The sequence below is a fragment of the Saccopteryx leptura genome, chromosome 9, assembly GCF_036850995.1.
Source record: "Saccopteryx leptura isolate mSacLep1 chromosome 9, mSacLep1_pri_phased_curated, whole genome shotgun sequence".
NCBI classification, from domain to species: Eukaryota; Metazoa; Chordata; class Mammalia; order Chiroptera; family Emballonuridae; genus Saccopteryx; species Saccopteryx leptura.
In genome coordinates this window covers 17001483-17028481 of record NC_089511.1, presented here as the reverse complement: position 1 = coordinate 17028481, position 26999 = coordinate 17001483, and the positions used below count along the sequence as shown (strand labels likewise).

Here is a 26999-nt window from a genome sequence, read left to right as displayed (position 1 = left end):
GCTGGATAGCTTGGCTGGTCAGAGCATCGTCCTGTAGCACAGAAGTTAATGGTTTGATCCTTGGCAGGGCATATACAAGAACAGCTTGATGTTCTTGTCTCACTCTTTCTAAAAAAAAAAAAAAAGAAGTTTTATGTGTTTTTGATGCAGTGACCTCTTCATGAAATATCCATCTTTGTCTCTTACCTTTGTTGTCTTGAAATCAATATTGGCAGATACACGTATGGCTACATCTGCTTCTCTTTGGATATTATTTGCTTGGAGAATTGTTTTCCAGCCTTTTACTTTGAGTCTACTTTTGTCCTTGCAGCTTAGATGTGTCTCCTGAAGGCAGCATATGGTTGGGTTTTGTTTCTGAGCCAGTCTGCTACTCTGTGCCTCTTTATTGTTGAATTCAGTCCATTTACATTTCAGGTAATTATTGATGCATGAGGATTTCGTATAGCCAGTTTATGTTTTCTGGTAGTTTTATGTCTTTTTTGGTTTATTTCCTTTGTGTTTCTGTCAGCTGTTTTCTATTGGGGTTTTTTTTGTGGTTTTTTTTTGGTGGTATTCTATACTTCTTTCCTCTTTTTTTAAGCTATGTATTTCAGTTTTGGTTTTTTTGCGGGTGGTTACCATCAGGTTATTGAAAAAAAGTTTCATATTATACAATAGTGCTTTATTTTATGAATACTTCTGCTCTCCATCTTCCTTTGCTAATTCAGACCTTTATCCTTTTCCCTTTATGTTTTTGTCACAAATTATCTGTTTATATTGTAAGCTTGTCAGAGCCTTTATTTGTAGTTTTGTGATGTTTTGTTCATTTTTTTTTTTTTTTTGTATTTTTCTGAAGCTGGAAACGGGGAGAGACAGTCAGACAGACTCTCGCATGTGCCCGACCGGGATCCACCCGGCACGCCCACCAGGGGTGACGCTCTGCCCACCAGGGGGCGATGCTCTGCCGCTCTGGGGCGTCGCTCTGCCGCGACCAGAGCCACTCTAGTGCCTGGGGCAGAGGCCAAGGAGCCATCCCCAGCGCCCGGGCCATCTTTGCTCCAATGGAGCCTTGGCTGCAGGAGGGGAAGAGTGAGACAGAGAGGAAGGAGGGGGGGTGGAGAAGCAAATGGGCGCTTCTCCTGTGTGCCTTGGCCAGGAATCGAACTCAGATCCCCCGCACGCCAGGCCGACGCTCTACCACTGAGCCAACCGGCCAGGGCTTTTGTTCATTTTGTATCAGGTAAAATAACCCCCTTGAGTATTTACTGCAGTGGGGATTTTTTGGTGATAAATTCGCTTAGCTTCTGTATATCTGGAAAAGTTTTTATCTCTTTTTATTATTTAAAGGATACCTTTTTTTTTTATATAAATAAATTTTTATTTTAATGGGGTGACATCAATAAATCAGGGTACATACATTCAAAGAAAACATTTCCAGGTTATCTTGTCATTTAGTTCTGTTGCATACCCATCACCCGAAGAGAGATCGTCCTCCACCACCCTCCATCCAGTTCTCTCTGTACCCCTCCCCCTCCCCCTCTCCCTCCTTCCCTCCCCCCACCCCCCATAACCACCACACTCCTGTCCATGCCTCTTAGTCTCACTTTTATGTCCCACCAATGTATGGAATCCTGCAGTTCCTGTTTTTTTCTGATTCACTTATTTCACCCCGCACAGTGCTACCAAGACTCCACCATTCCGCTGTAAGTGATCCGATGTCATCATTTCTCCTAGCTGAATAGTATACCATGGTGTATATGTGCCCCATCTTCTTCATCCAGTCCTCTATTATTATTATTTTTTACAGTTATTAAAAGCCTTTAAGCAAACTCTTGACCAATACAGCAAGAATCCATAAAAGAGTAGTGTCCTTAACATGTTCACCAAGTCCAAGTTGGCCCCATCACCATGCCAAATCCCTGAAAAAGCAACCCAACCACAGTTCAGTCTGTTAGGAGCTGTCACAGGGAGCAGGAGTCCAGGAAAGTTCCCCACAGGAGAAGTCTGCATGGCACTGGAATTGTTGTCACCATTCTATACTTTGCAGCTCATGTCCAAGTCCCAATGACCGCTGCTTCTAGCTGGTAATGATTCAGGTAGACCGGAAAAGCCATTTGCAGCATGTGTGGATATGGAGCTTCCGTTCTCCTTTGCCTGGAGAGTTGAGACCAGGTTGCTTTTCCCTGGAGCTCTGTGACTGTGGCATGGTAAAGAGAACCTTGGGATACACTAAGCTGGGTGGCAAAGGTAAATTCATAATACAAGTTGGCAAAAGTGGGAAAGAGAGCTCTAAATTAGGAGTAGGTCCCAGCCTGAAATGGATACCTTTGATGTATGTATATATTATTCCTGGCTTGTAATTTTTCTCTTTCAGTACTTTGAATATTTTGGTCCCCTTTTTTCTGTCTTGTCAAGTTTCTGATGAGAGAAGTCCAATGATAACTTGATGGGCTTTCCTTTATATGTTCTTTTCTTTTTCTTTTTTTTTCTGGCTGCCTTAAGGATTCTTTCTTTGTCATTAATTTTTGACAGTTTTAATACATTGTGCCTTGGAGTACGCCTCTTTGGGTTGAGGTAATTTGTTCTTTCTGCTTCTTGGATTCAAGGATCTAACTCCTTTTATAGGCTAGGGAAGTTCTCATCAGTTATTTGTTTGAATAGTCTCTCCATTCTCTTCTCCCTCTCTTCTTCTTTTGGTATACCTGTTATCCTTATGTTGCTCTTTCTGACAGAGTCAGATAATTTTTGTACAGCTCTATTGTTTTATAAATTCGTGAGTCTCTCTCTTTTTCCTTCTGCATCATCTCTAGACGCCTGTCTTCAATGTTACTTATTCTTTTATTTGGTCAGTTCTATCAGCTAAACTTCTTAGTTCATTCTTCAGTTTGCATAGTGATTTATTCGTCTCCAGAATTTGTTTAGTTCTTTTTAAAAGTTTCAGTCTCTTTGGTAAAACACTTGTTTTGTTCATTAATTTGTTCTCTGAGTGTATTAAATCACTTGTCAGTGTTTTCTCACATTTCATTGAATGTTTTCTGAACTTTTGAATTCTCTGCCGTTTAAACCCCAAGTATCACCTGACCAGGTGGTGGCGCAGTAGATAAAGCATCGGACTGGGATGCAGAGGACCTGAGATTGAAACCCTGAGGTCACTGGCTTAAGCACAGGCTCACTAGCTTGAGTGCAGGGTCACTGGCTTGAGCCAAGACATAGTGGGATCATAGACATGACCCCATGGTCGCTGGCTTGAGCCCAAGGTCTCTGGCTTGAGCAAGGGGTCACTCGGTCTGCTATAGCCCTCCCCCATAAAGGCACATATGAGAAAGCAATCAATGAACAACTAAGGTGCCACAACAAAGAATTGATGCTTCTCATCTCCCTTTCTGTCTCTGTCATGAAAAAAAAAAATTCCAAGTTTCCATGTGATTGAGATTGCTTTCTTGATTTTGCATTTTCTTTCTGAACTGAGTCTCTTTCTCAGTTATTCGTGGTATTTGATGGGACTCTTTCTGTCTAGTAGGTGCTTCATAATAGTTTACTTCTCAGAGGTTATTCTACTATTATGTTCCAGTAGGTGGTGCTAGAGTACAACTTTTACCTTCCTGGCTAACCCCCCCCCCCCCCCCCCCCCCATGCTGTGCTACAGCTGCGTCATCTGAGGTGGTGAGGGCTGAGAGGAGTTGATCTCTTCCAGAGTTCTTCCTCCCGGGAATGGCGATATTGGGCCCCTCTGTGTTCTTCCCTGTGTCTCAACAGACCAGGCCAGACAGAGAGTACCCCTGTTCTTCAGGGGAAAAATTGGTTCTGCAGTGTCAGTTCTAGGGTTATGCCACTGATATTCTCTATCAGAGTCACTCTGTGACTCTGTGAAAGGAGGTGGGATCTGGGACTTAGGGGCTCACGGTACTTTGTATTTCTCTTTCTCTGTCCCAAGTGCAGGCTGTGGGCAGACCGTGGGAGCACCAGCAGTGTCCCAGAGTTTTGTGCTCTGCCTTGGTCCTGCACTCAGCTGCTGCTCTAGTTTTACACATCTAAGGGTACCCCCCCCCCCAATCTCTCTGCTCCTCCTGTCAGGAGGAGACTTAGACACACCAGGCTTTGCCTTTCTCCCCCCCCCCCTTCCCTCTCTCCCTCTCTCGCCCCTACCACGAGTGCTTGGCTGTGGGGCTGCGTCCTTACCTTTCACCCAGGTCACTCCGTGTCCACCTCTAGTTGTTTCAGTGCATGGATCTTTCAGGGAAGCCTGTGAGCACAATTGGGGTCCCTTTGCTGAGTTACAGCTGTTCAGACTGTTGAAATTTCAAGGGTAGAGATCAAAGTGATCTCTCAACTCCACCATTTCTCTGATGTTACTGCAAAGGTTTTCTTTTTGGAGGCAAAGTGAAAAGTGTTTTTGGCTAGACTGAAGAAGTGACAAGTAGGAGGAAGACTAGACGGGGCTGTCTTCATGGTCACCCCCCTTCCAGCTCTAACTTCTCTGAATGCATTGAGTCGTGCACAGTGAAGTGTTATTGAGAAAGTAGATGTTTTGAGAGGTTTCTATTCCCCTAAATACAGATTGCTGTCATTTTAAGCCTAATCCAAATGTAGCTTAGAACTGGGCTTGGCTGGACCCATTGCCTGTACCTAGAAGAACATGGTTTGATTTCTCCTTTGGGGAGTTAGGCTGGGTCCTGGGAACCACAGATGGCATGTGTGGGTGTCAGCTCCTGCCTGAGACTGTGGGGACAGCCCTTTCACAAAACAGGAGCCGAGTGGCTCTGCCCCTTTGGCATTGGGGTTGATCCTTTTCCCTCTCTCAGAAGCTCTGCAACCTTGGCTTGGAATCTGGGGGTCCTGGATGGAGGGGAGTATGGCAGGCCTGGCCTTGTCTGCAGTTGTAGGCTTGGGTGCCCAGAAAAACCGACATACTGGAATTCTGCCTCCTCCACAGCAGAATTTATGAAAGGGTGGTTTGCCCTTTGGGTCTCCTAAGGAGAGACCGTCTCTTCCAGCCCCCTACCCCAGCCAGTTTGGAGTGGGCAGAATATAAGTGCAGTTAGGCTGCCAGAGGTCTGAGTGTGTTGTGTGACTTCCTTGAAGAGGAAGATCTGGTCACACAGTTTCCTTAAAGATGGGAACTCCAGTGAAGGCACTGTGCCAAAATGAAAAGCTGAAGGTCGCGAGAAAGACTTAGAGCTAAAGCGGCCATGCGGGCAGCTTTGTGGCCCCAGTGTTGTGGGCTGAATGGTTGAATGCAAAGGTTTTGCAAGATTGCCTGGTTGGCATGCTCTAAGAGCAGAAGTGAGGGAGTTGAGTGGGCCCAGCTGACTCACCTGGGGCTGGTGGTTGGGTGTATTGATTAAGACCTTTCTGACCAGGCAGTGGCGCAGTGGATAGAGCATCAGACTGGGATACAGAAGACCCTTAGTTTGGAACAACAGGCAGGTCTTCCTAAACTCCCCGATCGGGGCTTGGACTCTTCCCTTACTGTAGGTAGTTCAGATGGGTGATTCACAGTCTGGGTCATAAGCCTGTGAGCTGTGGCTTTTCTCCAGCTGGATGTGATCCAGAACAACCCCTTCACAGACCAGTTGACAGACCAGGGAGGATGAGTGATGCACGAAGAGCCTGTGGGTTTGGGGGCCACAGAGAGCCGGGCTTGAATCCCTGCTCAAACAGAGCTGGGCTTGTCTGGGCCTCAGTTTTCATCTTTGAATTGGGACTAGAATTGACCTCGGAAGGTCTTATGAAAACAAAAGAAGACAATGTATACAGAACGGCTGGCATTTTGAATATGAGCTTTCTGTTCTAACTTGTGCTGTGTAAACGGGCTCATTGCGCCTCAGAGCAAAGGTGGCAGCAAACTGTGCCAAACAAAAACAGTAGCATTTATGTGGGCCCAGGATCTCAGTTTTGCCACCCTGCTGAGGCTCCTTGAAACTCCTCAGTTCATTGTTGGTGAGTTGGGCCTTTGGATTTTCTGTAGAGAGGTGCCATCCCCTATGTGTTCTACAGAAAAAACAGCAGTGGCTTGTGGGGCTGCTGGGCATGCCTTTCTCGAGGCAGACACAGAAGGAGCTGGGCAGAGTTCCTAGGAGGAAAAGCAAGAAACTGGCTAAAATAGCACCCACTGCCTGACATTGCTCAGCAACTACACTTGATCTCAGCCAAAAGGAGGAGAAGCGATGCATGAGGTCCCTGGACTCATGCAAACCAGGCTTCCGTTTCCTTACTCAGCTCCGCCTGGGCGCCCCACTGCACTGCATCCCCTCCGCCTTGTGGTTGGTCTCACCAAACCCAGTTATGAGAGGATCCGGAGTGAGTGGAGGATGTTCAAGGGGGAATTCCTCTCCTGGGCATTTGAGGTTCACCCAGCTGTTGACGGTTTGTTTCTTATAGCTGCTGCCATTCCTTCTGTCTCTTCCTGTTTGTTTCCTCTTGGGACAGGAAATCTGCAGGAGCCAGGTAGACGCCAGGCCTGCCTTTTCACTTTGGCTCTTTCTTCTTTCCTTCCTTTCTGGCTTTTTCAGTTAATGCTTTAAATGGGTAGCAGTCTCCCCCTGCCCCCTGCTCTTAATTTGAAAACTAATATGTTATTAAGTTTTGGAAAATACAAAAAGGTATGAAGAAATAAAAAATGAAAGTTTCCCATTGTTAACATTTTGGTGCTTTTCTTTCCAGTCTTTTCAGAATGTGTGGATGAATACTCTTGAAAGTATTATATGGACAGTTTTGTAGCCAGCTGTTTTTATTGAATTATGAGCATTCAATTATGAGCATTTGCATGTAATTAAATATTATTTTATAACATCATCTTTCAGTTACTGCATGGTTTTCTGTTATACAAATGTACCAAGATCTAGTTTTTTCATTATTTTACATGTGCATTAATGTTTAGTTCCACAACATAAATTTCTCGAGGTGAAATTGGTTTCCCGCACCACATCCTAACCTGGGCGTTGTCCTTGTTCTTGGGTGGGCTCCCGAGCCCTTTTCTCTGCTTGGAGAGAACTCAAATGAGTTCTCCCATTAGGCAGTGCCATGACATTTGCTGCATTAAACCATAATCTGTCACCAGGCAGCTGAAGGTCAGAGGTATTTAAGGTCCCTGTCCTCACCACACGTCCATTGTCATGTGGATCACATTGTGGTGTCCTTGGCAATGCCCTTTCAACGAAAGCCATTCCCCCGTTACTTTTGGACGGTGGTGCATCCCAGAAACTTTCTTGTGGGTGAATAGGACCCATACACCTTTCATTGTAGTGGGAAGATGCCTGAAGTGGACTATGTGGTTCTGTCGGAATGGTTTGACTGGATCGTGAGGAACATCGATGTGTCTGTGGATTTGATAGGTGAGATGGCCCCTCGTGACCACCCTCCCAGGCCTCCCTCTTATGGGCCCAGTGAGGATGAGCTTATCCAGTTATCCACCCAGCAGGGGTGGTGTTCGGGGCCCTTAGCATTGGTCATTCCTTCCCCATATCAATTCAGCCTTTTCCCTGAGGGCATGCAGAATTGGGAGGCTCCTGGTCCCTTCCAGAGAAGCACCCTGACCTTTGTTCCTCAAGCTGTTCTGCCTGAGCCCACTGTGATTTGGTAGGGTTTCTAGTTTATAAGGGAGGGAGGAGAGGACAGAACCTAGACATGAACTGAGACCTGCTGGATGCTGGGGCCCAGTGCTGTGCTAAGCTCTGCCTGTGCATGGAGCCTGCTTCAGCCTCACAGTGGCCCTGTAGGCTTGTGATGTGGGAAGGGAATGAAAGTCAGGATGAAGTCAGTGTGCATGTCAGGTCACACAGCTGGTCAGTGGTCGAGCTGTGAGCTGACCCTGGTCTGTGTTTCCTGCTCAGAGATGCTGGCAGATGTTTCTCTTCGTGGCTCACCCACGTGCCTGCCTTTCCCCTTCTTGGCTTTCACTTCCAAGTCATGAACAATCATTAGGGCCACGTATTTTTTCTTTCAATCTCAGTTTATCTCCGGACCACTCCTGAGACCTGTTATCAGAGGTTAAAGATGAGATGCAGGGAAGAGGAGAAGGTCATTCCATTGGTAAGAGCCCCATTTAACCAGGTTAGAGATGAACTAGAAGCTACCATCATCCCAGCCTGGCTCCTCCCTCTGTGAGATCATTCTGTTGTTGTCACAAACAGGAAATGAGCATATCAGAGATCCAACTCTGACTTTCTCTGTGGCTGGGGACCCTGTGCCATGTCCAGATCTGTTTCACTTCCTGTGTCTCAGACTCAGCAGTTGGCATCCTCCCCCTGTCCCTGCTCAGGCATCACCAGGGCTTGTCTGGTCCACTTCCTGAAGATAGCTTGCCTCCGTGCCCTCTGTATTTTTCTCTAGACCATGCCCCCTTACTCACGACTGTATCTCCAGTGCTAGCACAGTACGTGGCTCCAAGCGATACTCACTAGTGCTGGCTTACTGCTTCACCCTTCTGTGCCGCGGGCCAGCGTGGCTAGTAATTGTTCAGGTCCTGAGTGAGAACAGTGCAGAATGAAGAAATAAACTGAGAGAAAAAAGGATGGGATCGGGAGGTCTCTTTGCATCCTTTAGCTTACCAAGAGCGAGTCTCTACCCCCAAACCACTTTATTTAAAGGGTTGAGTGAAGACATTAGCAAAACGAAGAGACCTCTGATACAAAGTCACATTTCTAAGGCAACCCAATAATTCTCCTGAGTGCAGAAGATCCTCCACCATATAGGACATCTTAACTAAACAAAACAAAGGGTAAAAAGAAAACTGCCTCCAGTCTCTCAGAGGGACATGGGGGATAGGACAAGTAAAAACAATCCAGCATCACAGCTAACATGGAGGTGTGGGGAAAAACTTAGCCTTTAGCAACTTAAGCAAGTGAGATGGGAGTTGGGCAGACTGTCAGCTTACTGCCAGCCCCCCACACTCTGTCCTCCAAAAATCTAAACCGCAAGGACACTGTCAGCTTGCAGTCTCCAACACTTCTGGGTCTGGCTCAGGGCCACATTGACTCTAGTTGGATTGTTGTAACAAGCTCGACTGCTCTCCTTGTCCTGGTCTCTTACTCTCCATATCTATCTCCAAAATCCAGTCTCCACACTGCTGCTTGGGTGATGTTTTCAATACAGAATACCACTCATACAGTTTCCCAGCCCCAAACCCTTCAGTGCCTCATCACGGTCTAGCATAAAGTCCCCACTTTGTAACATTGCCATACGAGATTCTGCATGATGGCTTTATCTTCCTCCACCCTCTGTTACACTCTGGTCATAAAGAACTAGTGGCTGTACATACTCATTCACGCACACTCACTCACCATGGAGTTACACAAATGAGCTTTGGCATAGTAGATTCTTTTGCCTTCCAAGTTTAACTCAAATATCACCTTCTCCAGGAAGCTTTCCTGACCTTCCCTCTATTGTACTCCTCCAGGCCTGGGCTGATTATGATTACAGCCTTTAGGACTAGCATATTGAGATTGTTTATTTACCAGGCATCTGCACTTCCGGAAGGGGCACCTCTTTCATTGGTGGTTAGTGAGAGGAGCACTGTATGTGGCAGCCCTCCAACGGTGTGAGGGACAGTGAACTGGCCCCCTGTGTAAAAAGTTTACACATTTGTTCCTTATGCCTCAGGAAATCATGAACTTTTAGAAGTTCAGTTCACTATCTATTGCACAACAGAGCCCACTAAATTTTGAACTTTTAAAGATTAGATCTCATTCCCTCTGTATCTCCAGCGTTGTGTCCCAGGGCCTGGCACCTAGGAGTTTCTCAGTTAATGTTGGGCTGAATGCCCCATGTCAGAAGTTCCACTGAAAGGACACAGAGGCTGGGCAAGCGTTTCCTGGGATGTCATGGGGGTCTGAACTTAGGATGGAGTGGACTTGGGGCTCTGAGACCTGCCCAGCTCCGGAGACCTGCCCACCCTTGATTGCTTGGACACCAGCAAGGTGGATCCCAACCATGAAGGCCCAGACCTGGGTCTGAGCAGCTCCTTTGCAATCCAGAGACAGGAGGAGTTGGAGAAAGGGCACAGTGGAGCAGGGAGGGGCCATGTTGTGATGGGGCAGAGCTGCTCTGTGTGACGACCCAGATATTATAGAGGAAATGCCAAGTCTGGAGTCTTCCTAAGCCATTTCCCAGGCCATTGTCTTAGCAGTCTTTACGAGGCTTGCAGGCCCAATCAGTCTTTCTGCTAAGGGAGAACCCAGTGGGAGATGAAAAAGCGGCAGTGCTGTTCACTGGGAGCCTTTGGGCTGGGAGTAGATTGGCCTTGGTGGGTGGCCAAGAACACTTGGCCTGCATGTGGGAGTGTGTGTCCTGCCCAGTCTTTCCTGGTGCAGAGCCACAGATGGCTTAGGGGCATGTCTGGGCCTCTCCACCTGTGGCCTCTCCTGGTTGGGTTTTCTGAAGTTGGTCTTTAGGATCCACAGTTTACAAGTTGTCTAGTGGAGTAGAAGCAGTGGGAGTCAGACTCCTAGGCCAGAGAGGGTCACATTCCAATTTGTGAGAGGGAAAGGTTCAGACTGCCCAGCTTTGGGCAGCCATGGTTCCCCCTCTCCCAAAGGAACTGGTGGCCCTGCTGCTCAAACAGGGGCAGTAAATGAGAGACAGCAGGCAGGAGGGTGCGTAGGAAGCACCAGCAGCGTGCACCGGGGTCATGGCTGGGCTGCATGCTGCCGTGGGGACACTTCTGACTGTTGTGATGCCCGTCTGGCTGCTGGAGTGAGCAGCTGCATTACCACTGCCCACCTGAGCCAGGTTGCCTGTTGTGGGCTTCTTTGTCCAAGCCACTGCCCATGGTCATTGACATTCACCTTCCCTGCCTGAGACCCTGGGTGGGAGAGGCGTGCTCACTGCCCTCCAGTTTTCAGCAGCCTGTGTGTGTGTTTCCCGGCAGGAATACCTAGATGCTATCCACCACCTCTACGAGGAATGGCTCATCAAAGGGGGCCTGTTCCCTGTAGTGGCCCCTGTTCTGGTAAGTCCTCCTGGCAGGGCGGGGACTTTTCTAGAAGGAGGAGTGACCTGGGGAATGTTGGTCACTGCAGTCTGATTAAGGGCCGAGTCCTTCAGAGCTCGAGAATGTGGAAGAAGGAAGCAGGGAGGATGGAAGGTCTCTCACTCTCACAGTCCCATTCTGGACTGAGTCTTGGAGTGACGTGGACAGACCCAAGAGAAGGTGATTTGTTTCAGTGTCATTACACCAATGAGCGCTTCTCACTTATCTAGCATTATCAACGAAGGAATGTTTTAGATCAGTGGTCCCCAACCTTTTTTGGGCCACGGACCGGTTTAATGTCAGAAAATATTTTCATGGACTGGCCTTTAGGGTGGGACGGATAAATGTATCACGTAACCGAGACAAGCGTCAAGAGTGAGTCTTAGACAGATGTAACAGAGGGAATCTGGTCATTTTTAAAAAATAAAACATCGTTCAGACTTAAATATAAATAAAACGGAAATAATGTAAGTTATTTATTCTTTCTCTGTGGACCGGTACCAAACAGACCGGTACTGGTCCGTGGCCCGGGGGTTGGGGACCACTGTTCTAGATGGATGAAGCCTCTAGACCTGGGTTTCTTTGTGATGTGACAGTCCCTTCTCAGTGGATGACAGGCTTAGAGCCTCATTGCACCTTTTCTGGGTGACTGAGGGCATCTGAAGGGGCATCATTTGCTCTTCTGGGCTGTCACATAATGATGCCTTTAGGATGTTCTGAGGTGTGTAGGACTGTTTGCCCCAGACTACTCATGTCTTGGGAGTCCCTGTGTTTCTTTTTATGTTAACCCTTTTTTTTCTTGCCGACACTCGCCATTTCTAACTCTGTTGACGTATCTGCCCTTCCGTGATTCCCTGTTACTCCATCTCCTTGGTGTTTGATTTGCTACTGCTGCCTCCCCTCAGGCAGGCAGATGGACACCTAAGACTGTTAGGAATGTGTGTACAGAGTGGGATCTGAGGGCAGCTGTGCACAGACTTGTGCATGGCCTTGGGGACATCTCTTTGGGCTGCTCAAACACGTGTACTCATGGCTTTCCAGACAGTGAGGTTGCTGGAAAGTGAGATATTACTATAGTTGATTTTTAAAGTAGTATAGTCTGCTTTCCCCCCTTTTATTATATAGTCTCCTTTAGAAAGTTGGTGGTATAAAATGATGAGAAAAAATCATTTATGAGCTCGCTGCAGGGACAACTGTAGTGGACTCTTAAGTGAAAATATAGCTGAGAATGTAGATTGACCTAGAACCTGGCGCTCTTTGGCTTTACCCTTCTCCTCCCTGCCTCTTCCTGCCTACCTCCTCTTCCTGTGTCCAACTCTCTCTCTTCATTTTTTTTAAAATTTATTTATTTATTTTTTTTTATTCAATGAGAGGAGGGGAGGCAGAGATAAGACTCCTGCATGTGCCCTGACTGGGACCCACCTGGCAAGCCCACTAGGGGGTGATGCTCTGCCCATCTGGGGCATTACTCTGTTGCTCAGCAATCTAGTTCTTCTTAGAGTCTGAGGCGGAGTCCATGGAGCCATCCTCTGTGCCCAGGGCCAACTCGCTCTAACTGAGCCATGGCTGTAGGAGAGGAAAAGAGAGAGGGAGAGGTGAGGGGGGAGGGGTAGAGAAACCGATGGGCGCTTCTCCTGTGTGCCCTGACCAGGAATTGAACCCAGAACATCCACACGCTGAGCCGATGCTCTACAACTGAGCCAACTGGGCATGGCCTCTCTCTTCATCTTTGAAGGGAGGATGATGTTGAAGTCAAGTGCAACCCTGTGACCATGTGCTTAAATTCCAGGTGATTGAGGCTGACCACGACATGCAGAAAATGCTAGAACTCTTTGAACAAAACCGAGACCGAATATTGACTCCAGGGAATCGAAAGCATGGTTCATAGGATGCAGAAGATCATGCCAGAGAAATGCCCATTGCTGCTGAGGTAGCTATTGGGAGTGATGTGGAAAACCTCCTCGTAGGAGGCTTTATGTGTGGCCAGAATTGTTTTCCTAATGGTCTTTTCTCCTTCACCAGTGTCTTTATTCTGGGTTTCTGGCCCTAGGCCTAGAGGGTAAATGACAAATAGGACCAGTGGGTTTGTCCTGCCCTTTAATGTTTGCAGTTTTGCATTCCCCGTGTGCCTCTTGTGGTGGTTGTCCATTGCTGGGTCTCTCTAATTAAGCCCTTAGGAAGGGCCAGCTGACATCATGCTGGACTCATGGTCTCTAACCCTTCAGACTACATGGGAGGGTGAAGTAGTGGTCTTACATTCCAGGGTTGGAAGTTGAAGTTCAGAGAGGCAAAGGGACTCCCCAGGGTCACACAGCCAGGGAGTTGGCATCATCCAGACTTTCAGCAAGTCCAGAAACGTTCTCTTGCCCCAGGTTGTCTCGTCCCGAGAGCCCCGTCTTCCCCGGCTGGTGACCCTCACCTCTGCGTGCGGAGAGCCAGCGGCGCATGGAGAAAATGTCATCATTTTCTAGTGATTTTAGCAGTTTTCAGGACAATTGGCATTTCCAGACACAGAGTTGTGCTGTGTTTGGCCTGAGGCCAGCGTTTGGTGGTTTCTTGGCACGGGCCACTATTGCATTTACCACTTTGGCATCTGGCGTCCGTCCTCAGGAGAATCATGCATTTGCTCCTGAGTGGTGCTTGGTCTGGTGATGAAGGTTCTGCTTGAGCAGCTGCCAGTTCTGTATAAGGGAAATGGCTTTTGGCACCTAGCTGGTTTGCCCAGTGCTGAGCGGGGGCAAGGAGCCAGCAGCCCTGGCTTCTGAGGCTCCCTTCCTCTTTGGTGGCCTTATGTGTGGAGTTTCGCCCTTGGAATTACTGAGAGTTTGTGCCCAGGGAGTGATGCAAGTGGCCTTAAGTCTTTATGAAGTGTTTTTCAATTCACGGGGACATTTTTGGCCATAAAGCATGAACCATCTTTACTGGTTCGGAAAATATCTTAGCTTCACTCAGCTGTGACAATGCATTAAAGGCACAGCTGTCTCTTGAGTCAAGTAGGAAGCGAGAGAAAGGAAGAACATTCTCTTTGGGAACAGTGTGACGGGAAAGGCGGGGCTTGCCAGCAAGGGCTCGTGGAGCGCTGGTGGAGGTGAGCACGGACAGCTCAGGAACAGTGGGTGCAACGTGGGGAAGGGGGGCAGCGGAGAGCTTCGGGGAAACAGGCCCCCGCCCCTCCTGAGAACTAGTTGGCATAAATGGAGGTTGGAAGGCCTTGTCCCAACCTCTGTGTGGCACTTGTATCCACAGTTCTCTGACACCACGTAGGTGGCGGGTGCTCCTGGTGGTCCAGTCCCAGAGGGAGTGCTAGGAGGGCAAGCACTGGCCCGTCCTGTCTGGCCTGGTTGTTGGGCTGTGCGGCAGGGTGAGGGGCAGCAGCCCCGTGCACAGGTGTCTCTCAGACCAAATGACTGACCAGAAACCTGGAGGAGGCAAGAACCCCGGCTACCAGGACCTGACCTGCTGGGGCCAACTTTGGGAGTTTGTGGAAGTGATTGGTCCAGTGTTTTCTCCACAGCTCATTTGAGCACTGTTTTGGGGGAAATGTGATTTTTTAAAAAAAGAAAGTCTTGCTCTGTTGTATCCAATAAATCTTTTACCAAAAAGCCAATGTTAATTTTGGAGCACTTCCTCTGCCAGTGATTTTAGCTCCCTGTAGCATCATATTGCCAGTAAGATAAGGGTTTTTATTTTTTAAGCACCATGTTTGCTAACCTGGGATGTGTAGGTCCAGACGAGCTGGCTGTGCCACTGTTGAGAGGACACCATGTGTATCCACAGTGGCCAGGACTGGTCACAGAAATCTCCCAGCCCAGATATATCACATGAGACTGTTGGAGCCCGGCTTGTATGAGGGTTGCTTTCCCCTGTGGCCAGTGGGGCGGTGGTGGCAGGGGTCACAGAGCAGTCATTAACACTGCTGCAAGCCAGGGCAGGAGGAAAGCAGACACGGGCCTAGTTCTTAGAGCAGAGGGAGGCATGCCCCAGGGACTCAGAGGGGTGGCTCAGAGGAGCACAGCAGGGGCTGGCCTCCCTGAATTGCTGGACAAGGCAAGCCAGGCCAGGAACGTCCCACATCTGTGGGTGTTGCTCAGTGTACCCCAGAGCTTCCTCAGCTGCTTTGTCTCTTGCTAATTTAACAAATACCTTGCATAGCATGTACACTTTCTTTTAGTCATCCTCTTTAGTGAAATAATTCCAATTTACTTTTAAGCTTTTTAATTTTACATGTAAAATACCTGGTTAGAACCACTTAGAAATATTTCATGTACCTGGTGATTAAAAGAAATGGGATAGGGCCCTGGCCGGTTGGCTCAGTGGTAGAGCGTCGGCCTGGCGTGCAGGAGTCCCGGGTTCGATCCTCGGCCAGGGCACACAGGAGAGGCGCCCATCTGCTTCTCCACCCTTCCCCCTCTCCTTCCTCTCTGTCTCTCTCTTCCCCTCCCGCAGCCGAGGCTCCATTGGAGCAAAGTTGGCCCAGGCACTGAGGATGGTTTTATGGCCTCTGCCTCAGGCGCTAGACTGGCTCTGGATGCAACAGAGCGATGCCCCAGGTGGGTGGAGCATCACCCCCTGGTGGGCATGCCGGGTGGATCTCGGTCGGGTGCATGCAGGAGTCTGTCTGACTGCCTCCCCGTTTCCAACTTCAGAAAAATACAAAAAAAAAAAAAAAAAGAGATAGAAGTATATTTTTCTCTCATAAAAAGAGGTGGTGGTCCAGGGCTGGTGTGGTGTCTCAGATGCTGTCATAGTCCTGGGCTCTTTCTGCCTTTCTGTTCCCAGTGTGACTTCCTGCTTTGTGCCTTTCTTCCTCCGGGGGCCTCAGTGTCCAGGCTTCTACTCTGGCTGATGTTGGTCTTCAGGACATACTGCTCCCCATTTATACTTTAATTCAAATGTGGATGATGACCTTTGCAAGGCACAACTAAGGTAAACTGGAAGGTTCTAATGGCATTTTGCTAGAGGCCTTGGAGATAGGGGAAAGGCAAGAGGGGAGTTGCCACCCAAAGGCTGGACCCCCAGATTGGGGCTCTGCACGGTGGTATCCTGGGCACCGTCCCCCTCCCTTCTGCCCTCACCACCCTCTAGTGCAGCGTCCTCAGCTTCGCCTGCCTGCCATGCTGGCCGAGCCCTGGGAGGGCAGAGGCCATCGGTCCAATGCATTCCCACAGCGTGGCTCCCCAAGGCCTTCACTAGGTGTGGACCCTGGGAAATAATGTCACCCAGCTCGTTTGCTCCTTTCAGTGTCTCTTCCTGCCCCCTTGCATTTTCCACCTGAGCCCCTCAGCTAGATGAGACGAGTCAGTCAGAGATCCCTCCTGGGACCCCCACAGATCCCACCGTCAGATCTGGGGAAGGAGGGAGGTATTTACAGCTCTGAGAACAAGTAGAACATGCTCGTAACTATCTACCCTGGGTATGTTGAATCTGCGCCTCATGCCCGTAGAGCCCTGGGGCCGGGGGCGGGAGCTCATTTCAGATGCTCACAGATCTGAGGAATGAGTAAACTCATCCCCTTGGTTTTGGCTACCCTGAAAAGTTATAGTTATTAAAGTAATTGACGAGCTTTTGAAATGTCAGCCCTCCATGCTGATAATCTCATAACACCTCCTGTTCCTCTGGGCTCACGCCATGGATTACTTGACAGCTCCAGGCTCATTGCAGGATTACTCACTGAAGGCCCCAGGGTCACCTGCTCTCCGCTTTCTTTTCCTAATAACCCACCCCCTGACTTCCCTGAGTCTCAAGTGAACTGTGTGTTTCTCTTGTTTGCGTAACATAGTGAACTTGGCAAAAGTTGCCATTAAACAGAAACTAAGAGAAAGCCAGTTTTGTGGAATCCAGTATGGGTATCAACATTTACTGCTGCCCTCTTGAATTTCTGCATTTCTTGGCTTTTCCTCCTTCAAGATTGGGGTCTGTGGAACACAGGGGTCCTGGGTGATGATAATAGTGTTCTGAGAACAGGGGGTATTATTATTCAGAATATTTGGGAAACACTACCTGGGTACTTTCTGAGAAGTACAAACTGCCTTGTACATTAACACAAGAAGTCCTATGACAAATACATCTTTTAAACTTTGTTTAAGCTGGGGACTCTCAAACTCACTTGACAGTAGAATCCCTTATTTGGAGAATATTTCTTAGAATCTCCAGAAGTGCCAGTGCTCTTTTGAACACACATTGGGAAGCTCTGTTTTAGGGGACCTGTAGCTGATGACTCCCAACTTTTGTGCCCTTTGGAATTCTCTAGCTCATGCTTCTTAAGCTTCAGAGCGTCCAAGTCCCCTGGAGGGCCTGTTAGAACAGATGGCTGTGCCTACTCCCTGAGTTTCTAATTCAGGATCTGGGTTGGGCCTGAGAAGTTTTTCTAACAATTTTCAGGTGGTGATGAGGGTGCTGGTGCTGGTGCAGGGACCACACTTTGAGTGTGGTCTTTTTAGATTGAAGTTTTCTAGAATTGCAAACCCAGGAGTTCAAAGAGGTTCACTTTGTAGAACCTCTTATGAGTATTGGTTATCTTATTGTCAGATAGTTTCATTGTTCACTTCTCAGGGCTGTGAGGACAACTGACCTGGCATATGGAAGGGCTGGATGGTGGCCTGGCACACAGCAAGTGTCCTATAATGTTGGTTCAGCTGATGTGCCTGGGAAAACTGGGCCATGACGCAGTCAGTGGCTTGGTATTGGTGGCAGCCGCAGTACCCGTCAGAGTGGCGTGGATGCACGCTCACCCGTTAGTCTGGGACCATGGTGACTGATCTGTTTAATAGGCACAGGTCGCAGACCTGGCTGAGGCTGACCTTCAGGACTGTTTAATGTGCCTCATGGCCATTCTAGAATAATGAAGCATGGGACAAACAGTTGGCTTTTCCTTTCAAAAATGTCCCCATTTCTCATGAGACTCTGGATTTGCACCTGGCATTCTGTGGCCTAAGAGGGAGGCCTGGGGGAGACACAGCTGCCTCTGAGGCAGTAGGAACTGATAGTTCTTGTACCTGCAAAGCATTGGAGTTCCTTACACACTAAGCTGGTGGTTTTTTGGTCTGTTGTCTCATTTCTCAGCAGACCTCCATGGGCCAGGTGACTTCTCTCCTGCCTGGTCCCTAGTACACACACAGCACAGATTTATCTATAGCCAGGGATGGGTAGATTTTGGCAGATCCAGGCTCATTTTTGGAACTGCTCAGAAAAATGAGCAGTGGCCAATTGCTAAATTTTAAATGAATCTTACCTTTTGGCATCCACTTAGCTTTGTGGGTGGGAGTTAGGATCTCAGTTCAGAACATGGATAGGATCCTAGTTTCTCTGGTTATTGGCTGCAAGACCTTGGGCAGGCCACCTCACTGCCATGGTCCTGCTTTTTCCTCTTCCCTCACGGGGAGGGGGTGCACAGACCAGAAAGGGGTGAGTTAAATGGGTAATGAACATAGTGGGTCTGGAACAGTGCCTGGCTACTTCCTGTGCCTTTGAAATCCTTCTACCTCTCTGTACTTGGCTGGAGAGGTGACCAGACTTTTTGTACTTTTACTGACAAAGTTTCCAGAGGGGGAAGCTGTCGCTGGGCTGCTCCACGCCAGGGTAGTGAAGATCCTGCATTTTCATTTTTAGCACATGCTCCTCCATCACTATGGAGGGGGTAGATATTATCTCAGCATCCTTGCCAGCCATTTGCTCACTCGCGAGTCCCCCGTAAGCAGGCCTGTGTTCTCTCCTAGCCTTCTGACAGCCTGTCCCGTGCTTCACCCCTGTCCAGGCTCTATGCTGGGTGCCAGGCCCACACTGGTAAACAGGACAGACACGGACTGTCCACTTCTGAAACATTAGCTCATTATAGCTACTTCCACCCTGAAATGGCCTTAAGAAAACCCACCCCGAGGCAGGAGGGCCCTGGCTGCCTCACTCCAGTACAATAATATACTCCAGTAGTCAGTGATGAGACCAACACAAACAAGATTTCAGCGAAGTAGCAGGACACCATTTAGGGTGGCTATTTTTGTGATGTGACAGTCCCTTCCTCAGTGGATGGCAGGCCCAAAGCCTCATTGTACCTTTTCTTGGTGACTGAAGGCATCTTCTGAAGGAACATCATTTGCTCTTCTGGGCTGTCACACAGTGATGCCTTTAGGATGTTCTGAGGTGTGTAGGACTGTTTGCCCAGACTACTAATGTCTGAAGTCCCTGTGTTTTCTTTTTATGGTAACCTTTCTCTTGCCAACACTCGCCATTTCTAACTCTGTTGATGTATCTGCCCCATCCGTGATTCCCTGTTACTCCATCTCCTTGGTGTTTGATTTGCTACTGCTGACTCCCCTCAGGCAGGCAGATGGACACCTAAGACTGTTAGGAATGTGTGTACAGTGTGGGATCTGAGGGCAGCTGTGCACAGACTTGTGCATGGCCTTGGGGACATCCCTTTGGGCTGCTCAAACACGTGTACTCATGGCTCTTTCCATGAGGTTGCTGGAAAGTTATATGTGTATATATACATTTAACATATCCAAATAATCAACAGGTTATAATGATAGGGAAAATTCCATGTACAATGTTACCAAAGAAGATGTCTAGAACATTAGCTACTTTGGAATAAACCTAGCAAGAAATGTGCAGAACTATACAAGAAAAATGTTGAAGTCATTGTATAAAACCTGAACATCCCATTCTTGGATAGGAGGACTCAATATTTTAAAGATGTCAGTTTCCTAAATTAATTTACAAATTCAACACATTCCCAATAGAAATCTCACAGGCTATTTTATGGAGTTAGTTATATTTGACCAAAGTTCATGTAGAAAAACAAACTTGCAGGAATAACCAGGAAACCACTGAGAGAGAAATGATAGAGGACTAGCCTTACCAGATATTAAAACATATTATAAAACCTCTATAATTAATTACAACAATGTGGTCCTGGTGCCTGAAGATACAAATAGATCAGTGGAATAGAATAAAGTCCAGAAATAGACCTAAGTGCCTGTGGAAACAGTATCTGATAAAGACTTCATCTCATATCATTGGGTTGAAGATGGACTTTTTAATAAATAGAGCTTAGATGATGCAACCATTTGGAAAAATATGAAAATAGATCCATATCTCACACCATACCTCAGAATCCTTGGGTAGGGATCTAAATGTCAAAATTCAAGCTATACAAGTACTAGAAAGAAACATGGATGAATTCTTTTTTAAAACCTTGATGTAGGGAAAGCTTTCTACCTGTGATTCAAAATTCAGGGGTAATAGAAGATGAATAAATTTGACTAAATAAAAAGATTTAAATTTGTATGACAACACCATAAACAAAGACAAAAGACAATCAACAAACTTGAAGAATAATCACAACATACATTACAAAGGGCTAATATCCCAAAATAGCCATGAAGATTATTAAAAAATGAAGGACAAAAGATAAAAAATTCAATAGAAAAAGGAGAATGACATGAACAATTTATTAAAAAATTATAAAAATGGCCCTTAAATGTATGAAAAGTACTCGAAATCACTTAGAGAAATGCAATTCTCCACCCCCCACCAAATGTATATGTTGGAAACCTAATGCACAGGTGATAGGAGGTGGACCTCTGGGAGGTGATTGGGTCATGAGGGTGGAGCCTGTGTGAATGGGGTTAGTGCACTTTTCAAAGAGACCCCACAGAGCCTCTTCCATCTTGTGAGGCCACAGCGAGAAGTCCGCAGACTGCAGCCTGGAAGAGGGTCCTCACCAGAACCCGCTGTGCTGGCACCATGATCTTGTACTTCCAACCTCTACAACTATGGGAAATAAATTTCTGTTGTTTATAAGCTACCCAGTGTGCGGTATTTTGTTACAGCAGCCTGAACAGGCTAAGACAGCAAATTAAAACTGAGATATCATTTCTCACCCACCAGCCTGGCAAGAACAACAAATCCACCCCCCAAAAAAACCCACTGACCGAAAGCCACCTTCTGTTGGTGAGGCTGTGGAGAAAGAAGCGGTCTCATAAATTGTTGGGGGGTGGGAAAGTGGTTTGCAAATCTGTACAACTCTCCTGGGAAGAAATTTGATGACATCTAACAGATGGCACATGTACTTACATTATGATCCAGCATTCCCGCTTCTAGGATCTAATGCATATTTTCTACAGTCTGAAAATTTATATGCACAAGGTTATTGCAGGATTGTTTGTAAATGCAAAATACTGGAAACAGGCTAAAGTCCCAGACATAAGAGAGTGGTTAAATGAGCTCCAGTAGTACAGCCACACAGTGGCGTATGCGGCTGTAAAAGAGAATAAGGAAGACTTCTGTTAATAGATGTGATTTAAAAAGCAATGTCCAAATGAGCATCTAGCAGTGGTAGTCAACCTGGTCCCTACTGCCCACTAGTGGGCGTTCCAGCTTTCATGGTGGGCGGTAGCGGAGCAACCAAAGTATAAATAAAAAGATAGATTTAACTTTAGTAAATTGTCTTATAAAGATTTATTCTGGCTTGACCAGGCAGTGGCGTAGTGGATAGAGCGTCAGACTGGGATGGCGAGGACCCAGGTTCGAGACTCCAGGGCCGCCAGCTTGAGTGCAGGCTCATCTGGTTTGAGCAAAGCTCACCAGCTTGGACCCAAGGTCGCTGGCTTGAGCAAGGGGTTACTCGGTCTGCTGAAGGCCCACGGTCAAGGCACATATGAGAAAGCAATCAATGAACAACTAAGGTGTCGCAATGAAAAACTAATGATTGATGCTTCTCATCTCTCCGTTCCAGTTTGTCCCTATCTATCCCTCTCTCTGACTCTCTGTGTAAAAAAAGAAAAAGAAAAAAAAGATTTATTCTGCCAAACTTAGCGAAAATCCGACATAAAGTACTTGGTAAGTAATTATTATTATATGCTTTAACTTGCTGTAACTCTGCTTTATAAATTTTATAAAGTAAAGTTACTTCCCTACTTTATAAATCACCATTATTGTGGAACCGGTGGACGTCTAGAAAGTTTTACTACTAACAGAGATACAAAAGTGGGCGGTAGGTATAAAAAGGTTGACTGCCCCTGATCTACAGTAAGCGTCCCTTTATGTAAGAAAGAGGAGACAGAAAATACACCATGCAAAGGACGTGCTGAAAGGGTAACCCAGAAGCCTGAGAGCATGGTGGGGAAAGGCTGGGGAGAGGGGAAGGACACTTCTGGGAATGTATACAATGTAACACATCAAAACCCGATGAAGATTTCATCTCAGATCACTGGGATAAAGATAGATTTTTTTAATAAATAGTGCCGAGATGACTGGTAACCATTTAGAAAAAGATAAAAATAGATCCGTATCTCATAGCATTCCTAAGAAACTGGAAGGCCAATCTAGAAATCATCTTTGGTTTCTTCCTCTCTCACATTCCTCATCCAACCCATCACTGTCACAACAGAGCCCAATCTGACCACGCCCCTCCTTCGAGGTGCCTGAGTCACTTGTCTGAGCTACTGTGGTCTCTCTCATTCAGATCCCTGGGACCCCAGCCCCCTCACCAGTCTCCCAGCTTCTGCCCGCATCCCCCCTACAGTCAGCCCCACCCAGCTGCCAAAGGTCTGTTAAAACCTCTTTTATTCACTTTTTTTCTTTTATTCATTTTTATAGAGAGAAGAGAGAGAAAGAGAAGGGAGGAGGAGCAGGAAGCATCAACTCCCTCCCATATGTGCCTTGACCAGGCAAGCCCAGGGTTTTGAACTGGTGACCTCAGTGTTCCAGGTCGACGCATTATCCACTGCACCACCACAAGTTAGGCAAAACCTGTTCATCATGACTCTCATCCGCTCCATTCATTCCCTCCAGGGGCCCCAAGGCCATACCAGGCCCCAGGCTCAGCCCCTCACTATCCTTCTGACCTCACCCATGCCTCTTCCCCGCACAGCCCTGCTGCCAAGCCACACTGGCTTCTTCCAGGTTTTCAGACAAGCGCAGCCCACCCCAGTCTTAAGCCTCTGCAGACTGCTTCCTTGGACCCTCCCCACTCTATACCCCAGCCCATCTTCTCTTTCTTGTTGTGTCTCCCCTTAAATGTCACCCACCGTCTTGGAAAGACCTCCCCTAACCACCAATCTCTCCATCACATCAGCCTAATTTTCTGCACAAAACAACTTTAACTGTATTTGTTCATTTTCCATTTCCCCCACTAAAATGTAAGTTCCATGAGATAACTTGTCTCATTCACCACTTTTTTCAAGGACCCATTAAATAAAGTCATCAAATGAATAGAAAACTTAGAAAATACAGATGAATATGACGAAAGCAAAAATTACCATAATTTCCACCATTTGGAGATACCCTAATTCCTATCAGCCTTTTTTCCCTATGTGGACATATATTAAAAATCAGGGATTGTAATTGTGATAGGGTTGTGTTACACTTTTTTGTCATGATGGTAACTAATTTAAGACTTAGAGAAAATTGCAAAATAGTACAAAGAATTCCCTTTTATTCCTTCCCCTGAAACTAACATCTTACGTAGCCACAGTATTATTTTATTTCCCAACCAGTGTGGTTGCTATTCACCGGTGATTCTGTTAGATTCTTCTGCCAAGTGTCTACATTCCACTTGCTGTTCCCCTACATCCTAGTTGATCTTAACTGTTTATTGGGGGAGGGGAGTACTGTGAAACCGTTGCTATGGTTCCAAGGGTTGGAGTTACACATGAAGGGCATAGCGGTGCCTACCTTCAGGGGCCTGATTTTCTTCCTCCAGGGAAACAGTAGTAGGTTGACAGATTAGTTCCAAGAACTCTGGTGCTCACACCAGTTCGTGACAGATATGTTGGGCGGGGCTGGACGCCTCCTGGGATTAGTGGCCCTTAGATCGGGGGGCTACATCCTCAAGCAGCTAGAGCTGAGGAGGGGCCCTTGTGTCCCCAAACCGCTGGGCCCTGCAGATGAGGGCTACTTGCCTGTCTCCTCCCAGTGGTAGCTGATGAGGTCAGTTTCAGCTGGGCCTGGGGAAAGGGTCTGGCTCATGGTGGCTCCCCAGGGCTGGATATGGAGGAGAGTCCTGTGGGCCTCCCGAAGGCCAGGCCCAGTCCGGCCAGCCTCTGTCCTGCCCGGCGCTTAGTCAGGAAGCTGAGGAGGGTTATGACAGCGGAAGAGAAAGCCGGGTTCAGTGTGGCCCTGCCACTGCTCCTCACTCTGGAGGGCTAAGGTCTGAAAGGGGCCAGGGCTGGGCTTCACTTCCAGTTCCCATCCCGCAGTGAGCAGATCTGAGGCCAGGCCCCATCCTCACCTTGACCCCAAAACAGCGGAGAAAGCCAGGCACAGGAGTGCCTGCCTCTTTCCACAGCCTCCCTGCAGCAGATGCAGTCCGTGCTGCCCTCAACCTTCAGGCCACTCCGGATGTCACCCTCTAAGGTTCCTTACACCTCATGCTTGAGAGTGTTCTCTGGCTGCAGGTGTGTGCCCTGCAGGTGTGCTGGGTAGGCTGCAAGGGCTAGGGAGTTAACGTCCACAGACAGCCCTCAACCAACCCAGGAGGCTCAGAGCATAGAAACCGTAGCTTCCTGCCTCAGTTGTCCACAGCAGTAACCTGTTCAGAAATGTACCCTTTGTTGGCTCTTCTCCCTTCACTTAATTCCAGACTTCAAGATCTTCAAGATCACCATGTCTCCTGGGATCACCTCCCAAGCAAACAATTTATACCCAGATCCTGTGTCAGGGGTAGCTTTTGGAGGAACAGAGATGGAAATAATCACCTATGCATTTGCTCATCTACCCTTCCCTCCTTCCACTTGCCAGCTTCCTCCCTCCCTCCCTCCCTTCCTTCCTTCCTTCCTTCCTTCCTCCCACCCACCCAATACTTAAGTGATGTTTCACCCACTCATTGAGTTACTCAGTGACTCACTCCCACGTGGGTCAACATTTCTCAAAGTGCATTCTACAAGGAGCACTTGTTGGGGATTCTTTTTTTTTTTTTTAATTGATTTGAGAGAGAGAAAGAGAGACATCAATTGGTTCTCCACTGTTCTTGGTTACTTATTAATCTAACCACTTACCTCATTCTGGAGGTCCTAGTCCTCACTCTTGGGAATGTGTCACGCCTGTGAATTGCCTTGCGCCCGTCTTTCCAGGGTGGCCTGGAACCATTTCCCTCCCTGCTCTCTACTTAAGTCAGCCCAGCCTCTCCAGTGCTACCCCCCCCCCCCCCCCATTGGACAGCGGCAGCCTCCTTGAACTGCTGATTTGGTGTTAATTGTATTATTTACACTTTCTGGGCCCTCAGGGGAATGGCTGGTTTAATGAGAATCTGCTTTCCAGGGTGGCTAGGTTTGGGGACAATGCAGGGGACAGATGGAGGAGAGCGGGTACTAGAGATATGCAGGGGCTGCTGGGGGGTCAGGGCCCTGAGGCCCAAAAAGGAGAGTGTGGCTCAAGGTCACATGGTGAGCTGATAACAGAGGCAGGGACAGCCAGGTCTGGGGCCCCAGCACCTGGCCTTCACTCACAGCGGCCCCTGCTGCGCACAGGCTCCCCGCGGAGCCCGGGATCTCAGAGGCCACGGGGGCATGCTTGGTGGGTGCTGCCCAGGAATGGGCTTCAGGGGAGGATGAGCTGTGTATTCTTGCCAGTTGCCAATTCCTGAACCTCACTGGGCCCACATCCAGAGAAGAACCAGCTTGGACCCCAACCCCGGGCACCCAGTCTGGCACAGACACACAGGGACAATCCGGGGAGGGGGCGGGCTTGGAGGAGGGGGAGGAGGTGAAGGGGCCTAGCAGTGAACCACCCCCGGGAGACGATGCCTGGCCTTGAGCCTCAGGCCTGACTTCACGGACCCATACCTTGGCCTTTTGCCCAAAGTTAGGTTCCATTTCAGGAATGAAGTGACACAAAAACCACACTATGGACGGGTGTATTCCTTGTGAGAGTCTCATCGTCCTTGAGTCACGGAGTGCCCTCAGTATGGAGTCTGGCCCCTGCGCAGGCGCTGCAGTTGGGCCTCTTTGGCCCCAGGCCCTGCCTGATGAGGCATCCACGGGAAAGAGCCAGGACTCTTCAAGATAGTGTGTCCAGGAGTCCGGTGCCCTTAGGCCCTCCTCTGGGCTGATTTTGAATCCTCCATCATCTACCATGAGCCCTGGTCGGCAGCTATCCCCTACTTTCCCTTCCCTAGCACCTGCCCTAGCTTGCTGTGCGGTCACTGGCTAACCTTGGCGTGGTGTCATCATTCAGACTGAGAGCTAGTGGCTAGGGCCGGGCCTGGCGCGGGAACAGGGCAGAGCCCCCTGTTCTGGGTGGCCCCAGGCCTCCCCACCCTCTTCCCTCTTTGCTTTGGAAAACCCATTCCAGCCTGTTCGGTTCCTCCTCCCCCATGGGGTGGGCACATGACCCAGGCCCAGCTAGTCAGACTCTACTTCCCAGCCCCTCCCAGTCATGGAAGATCAGGCGTGAGTGCGTGCCCAGGCCAATCCGTCTTCTCTGAGATCTGATATTTGCTCTCTGGGAGAGAGTCTCTCTTCATTTTGGGTCAGCCAACATACTTGGGGTGTCACAGCCATTGCTCCTTTGGGAGCAGGAAAGCGACACGCACGCAGGAGGGGCAGGCAGCACACTTGCTGTATTCTCGGACCTCAAGGATCCAGCCGCGCCTGAAGTTGAAACGATCACTTGGACAATTTAGGTACCTGAGTTAATAAATACCCTTTCTTGTCTAAGGTGGGGTTCTGCTGCTTGAAATTGCATGGGGGGGGGGAGGCTCAGAGCCTGTCGGGATGGAGGGCCCCTCTTTTCAGAACTGTCCATGCCCTCTCCTCAGCTTTGTGGCAGGTCATGGGTCAGGGCAGAAGGAAGGTAACCCAGGACCCCAGGAATCGGGCTGGTGAGGATGGGCGGTCGTAGTTTGGCTGAGGCTGTGACCACAGGCCTGAGCTCCTGCAGACCTGGGGTTACCTGGAGAGAGGCTGAGCAGGCACAGCTGGGCGGCAGCCCGGGGTGTGAAGGCATGCCCGGCCCCCTGGCCTGGAAATACGGGCCCGACCCAGGCAATTGATCCTGATTGAGAGAGTTCACGTGGGCTTGGGGCGGCACAGTGGGAGGTGCAGCAGAGCAGAGC

General features: G+C 48.4%; 1 protein-coding gene across 6 annotated transcripts in view; it reads left to right on the top strand.

Moving 5' to 3' along the window:
- Positions 1–23090, top strand: part of TK2 (thymidine kinase 2) — a 39939-nt gene extending 16849 nt beyond the window's left edge. For 5 of the 6 annotated variants that reach the window (XM_066349281.1, XM_066349279.1, XM_066349282.1 and 2 more), the window contains 5 exons: positions 7225–7313; positions 7931–8010; positions 10847–10927; positions 12738–12878; positions 13321–14549. In XM_066349281.1, the coding sequence (XP_066205378.1) occupies positions 7225–7313; positions 7931–8010; positions 10847–10927; positions 12738–12836 (349 nt within the window). In that variant the 3' untranslated portion in view covers positions 12837–12878; positions 13321–14549. Of the gene's footprint in view, positions 1–7224; positions 7314–7930; positions 8011–10846; positions 10928–12737; positions 12879–13320; positions 14550–22543 lie in introns of those variants that run through there. The other variant, XM_066349280.1, reaches the window with a different exon arrangement.
- Positions 23091–26999: the final 3909 nt, after the last annotated feature.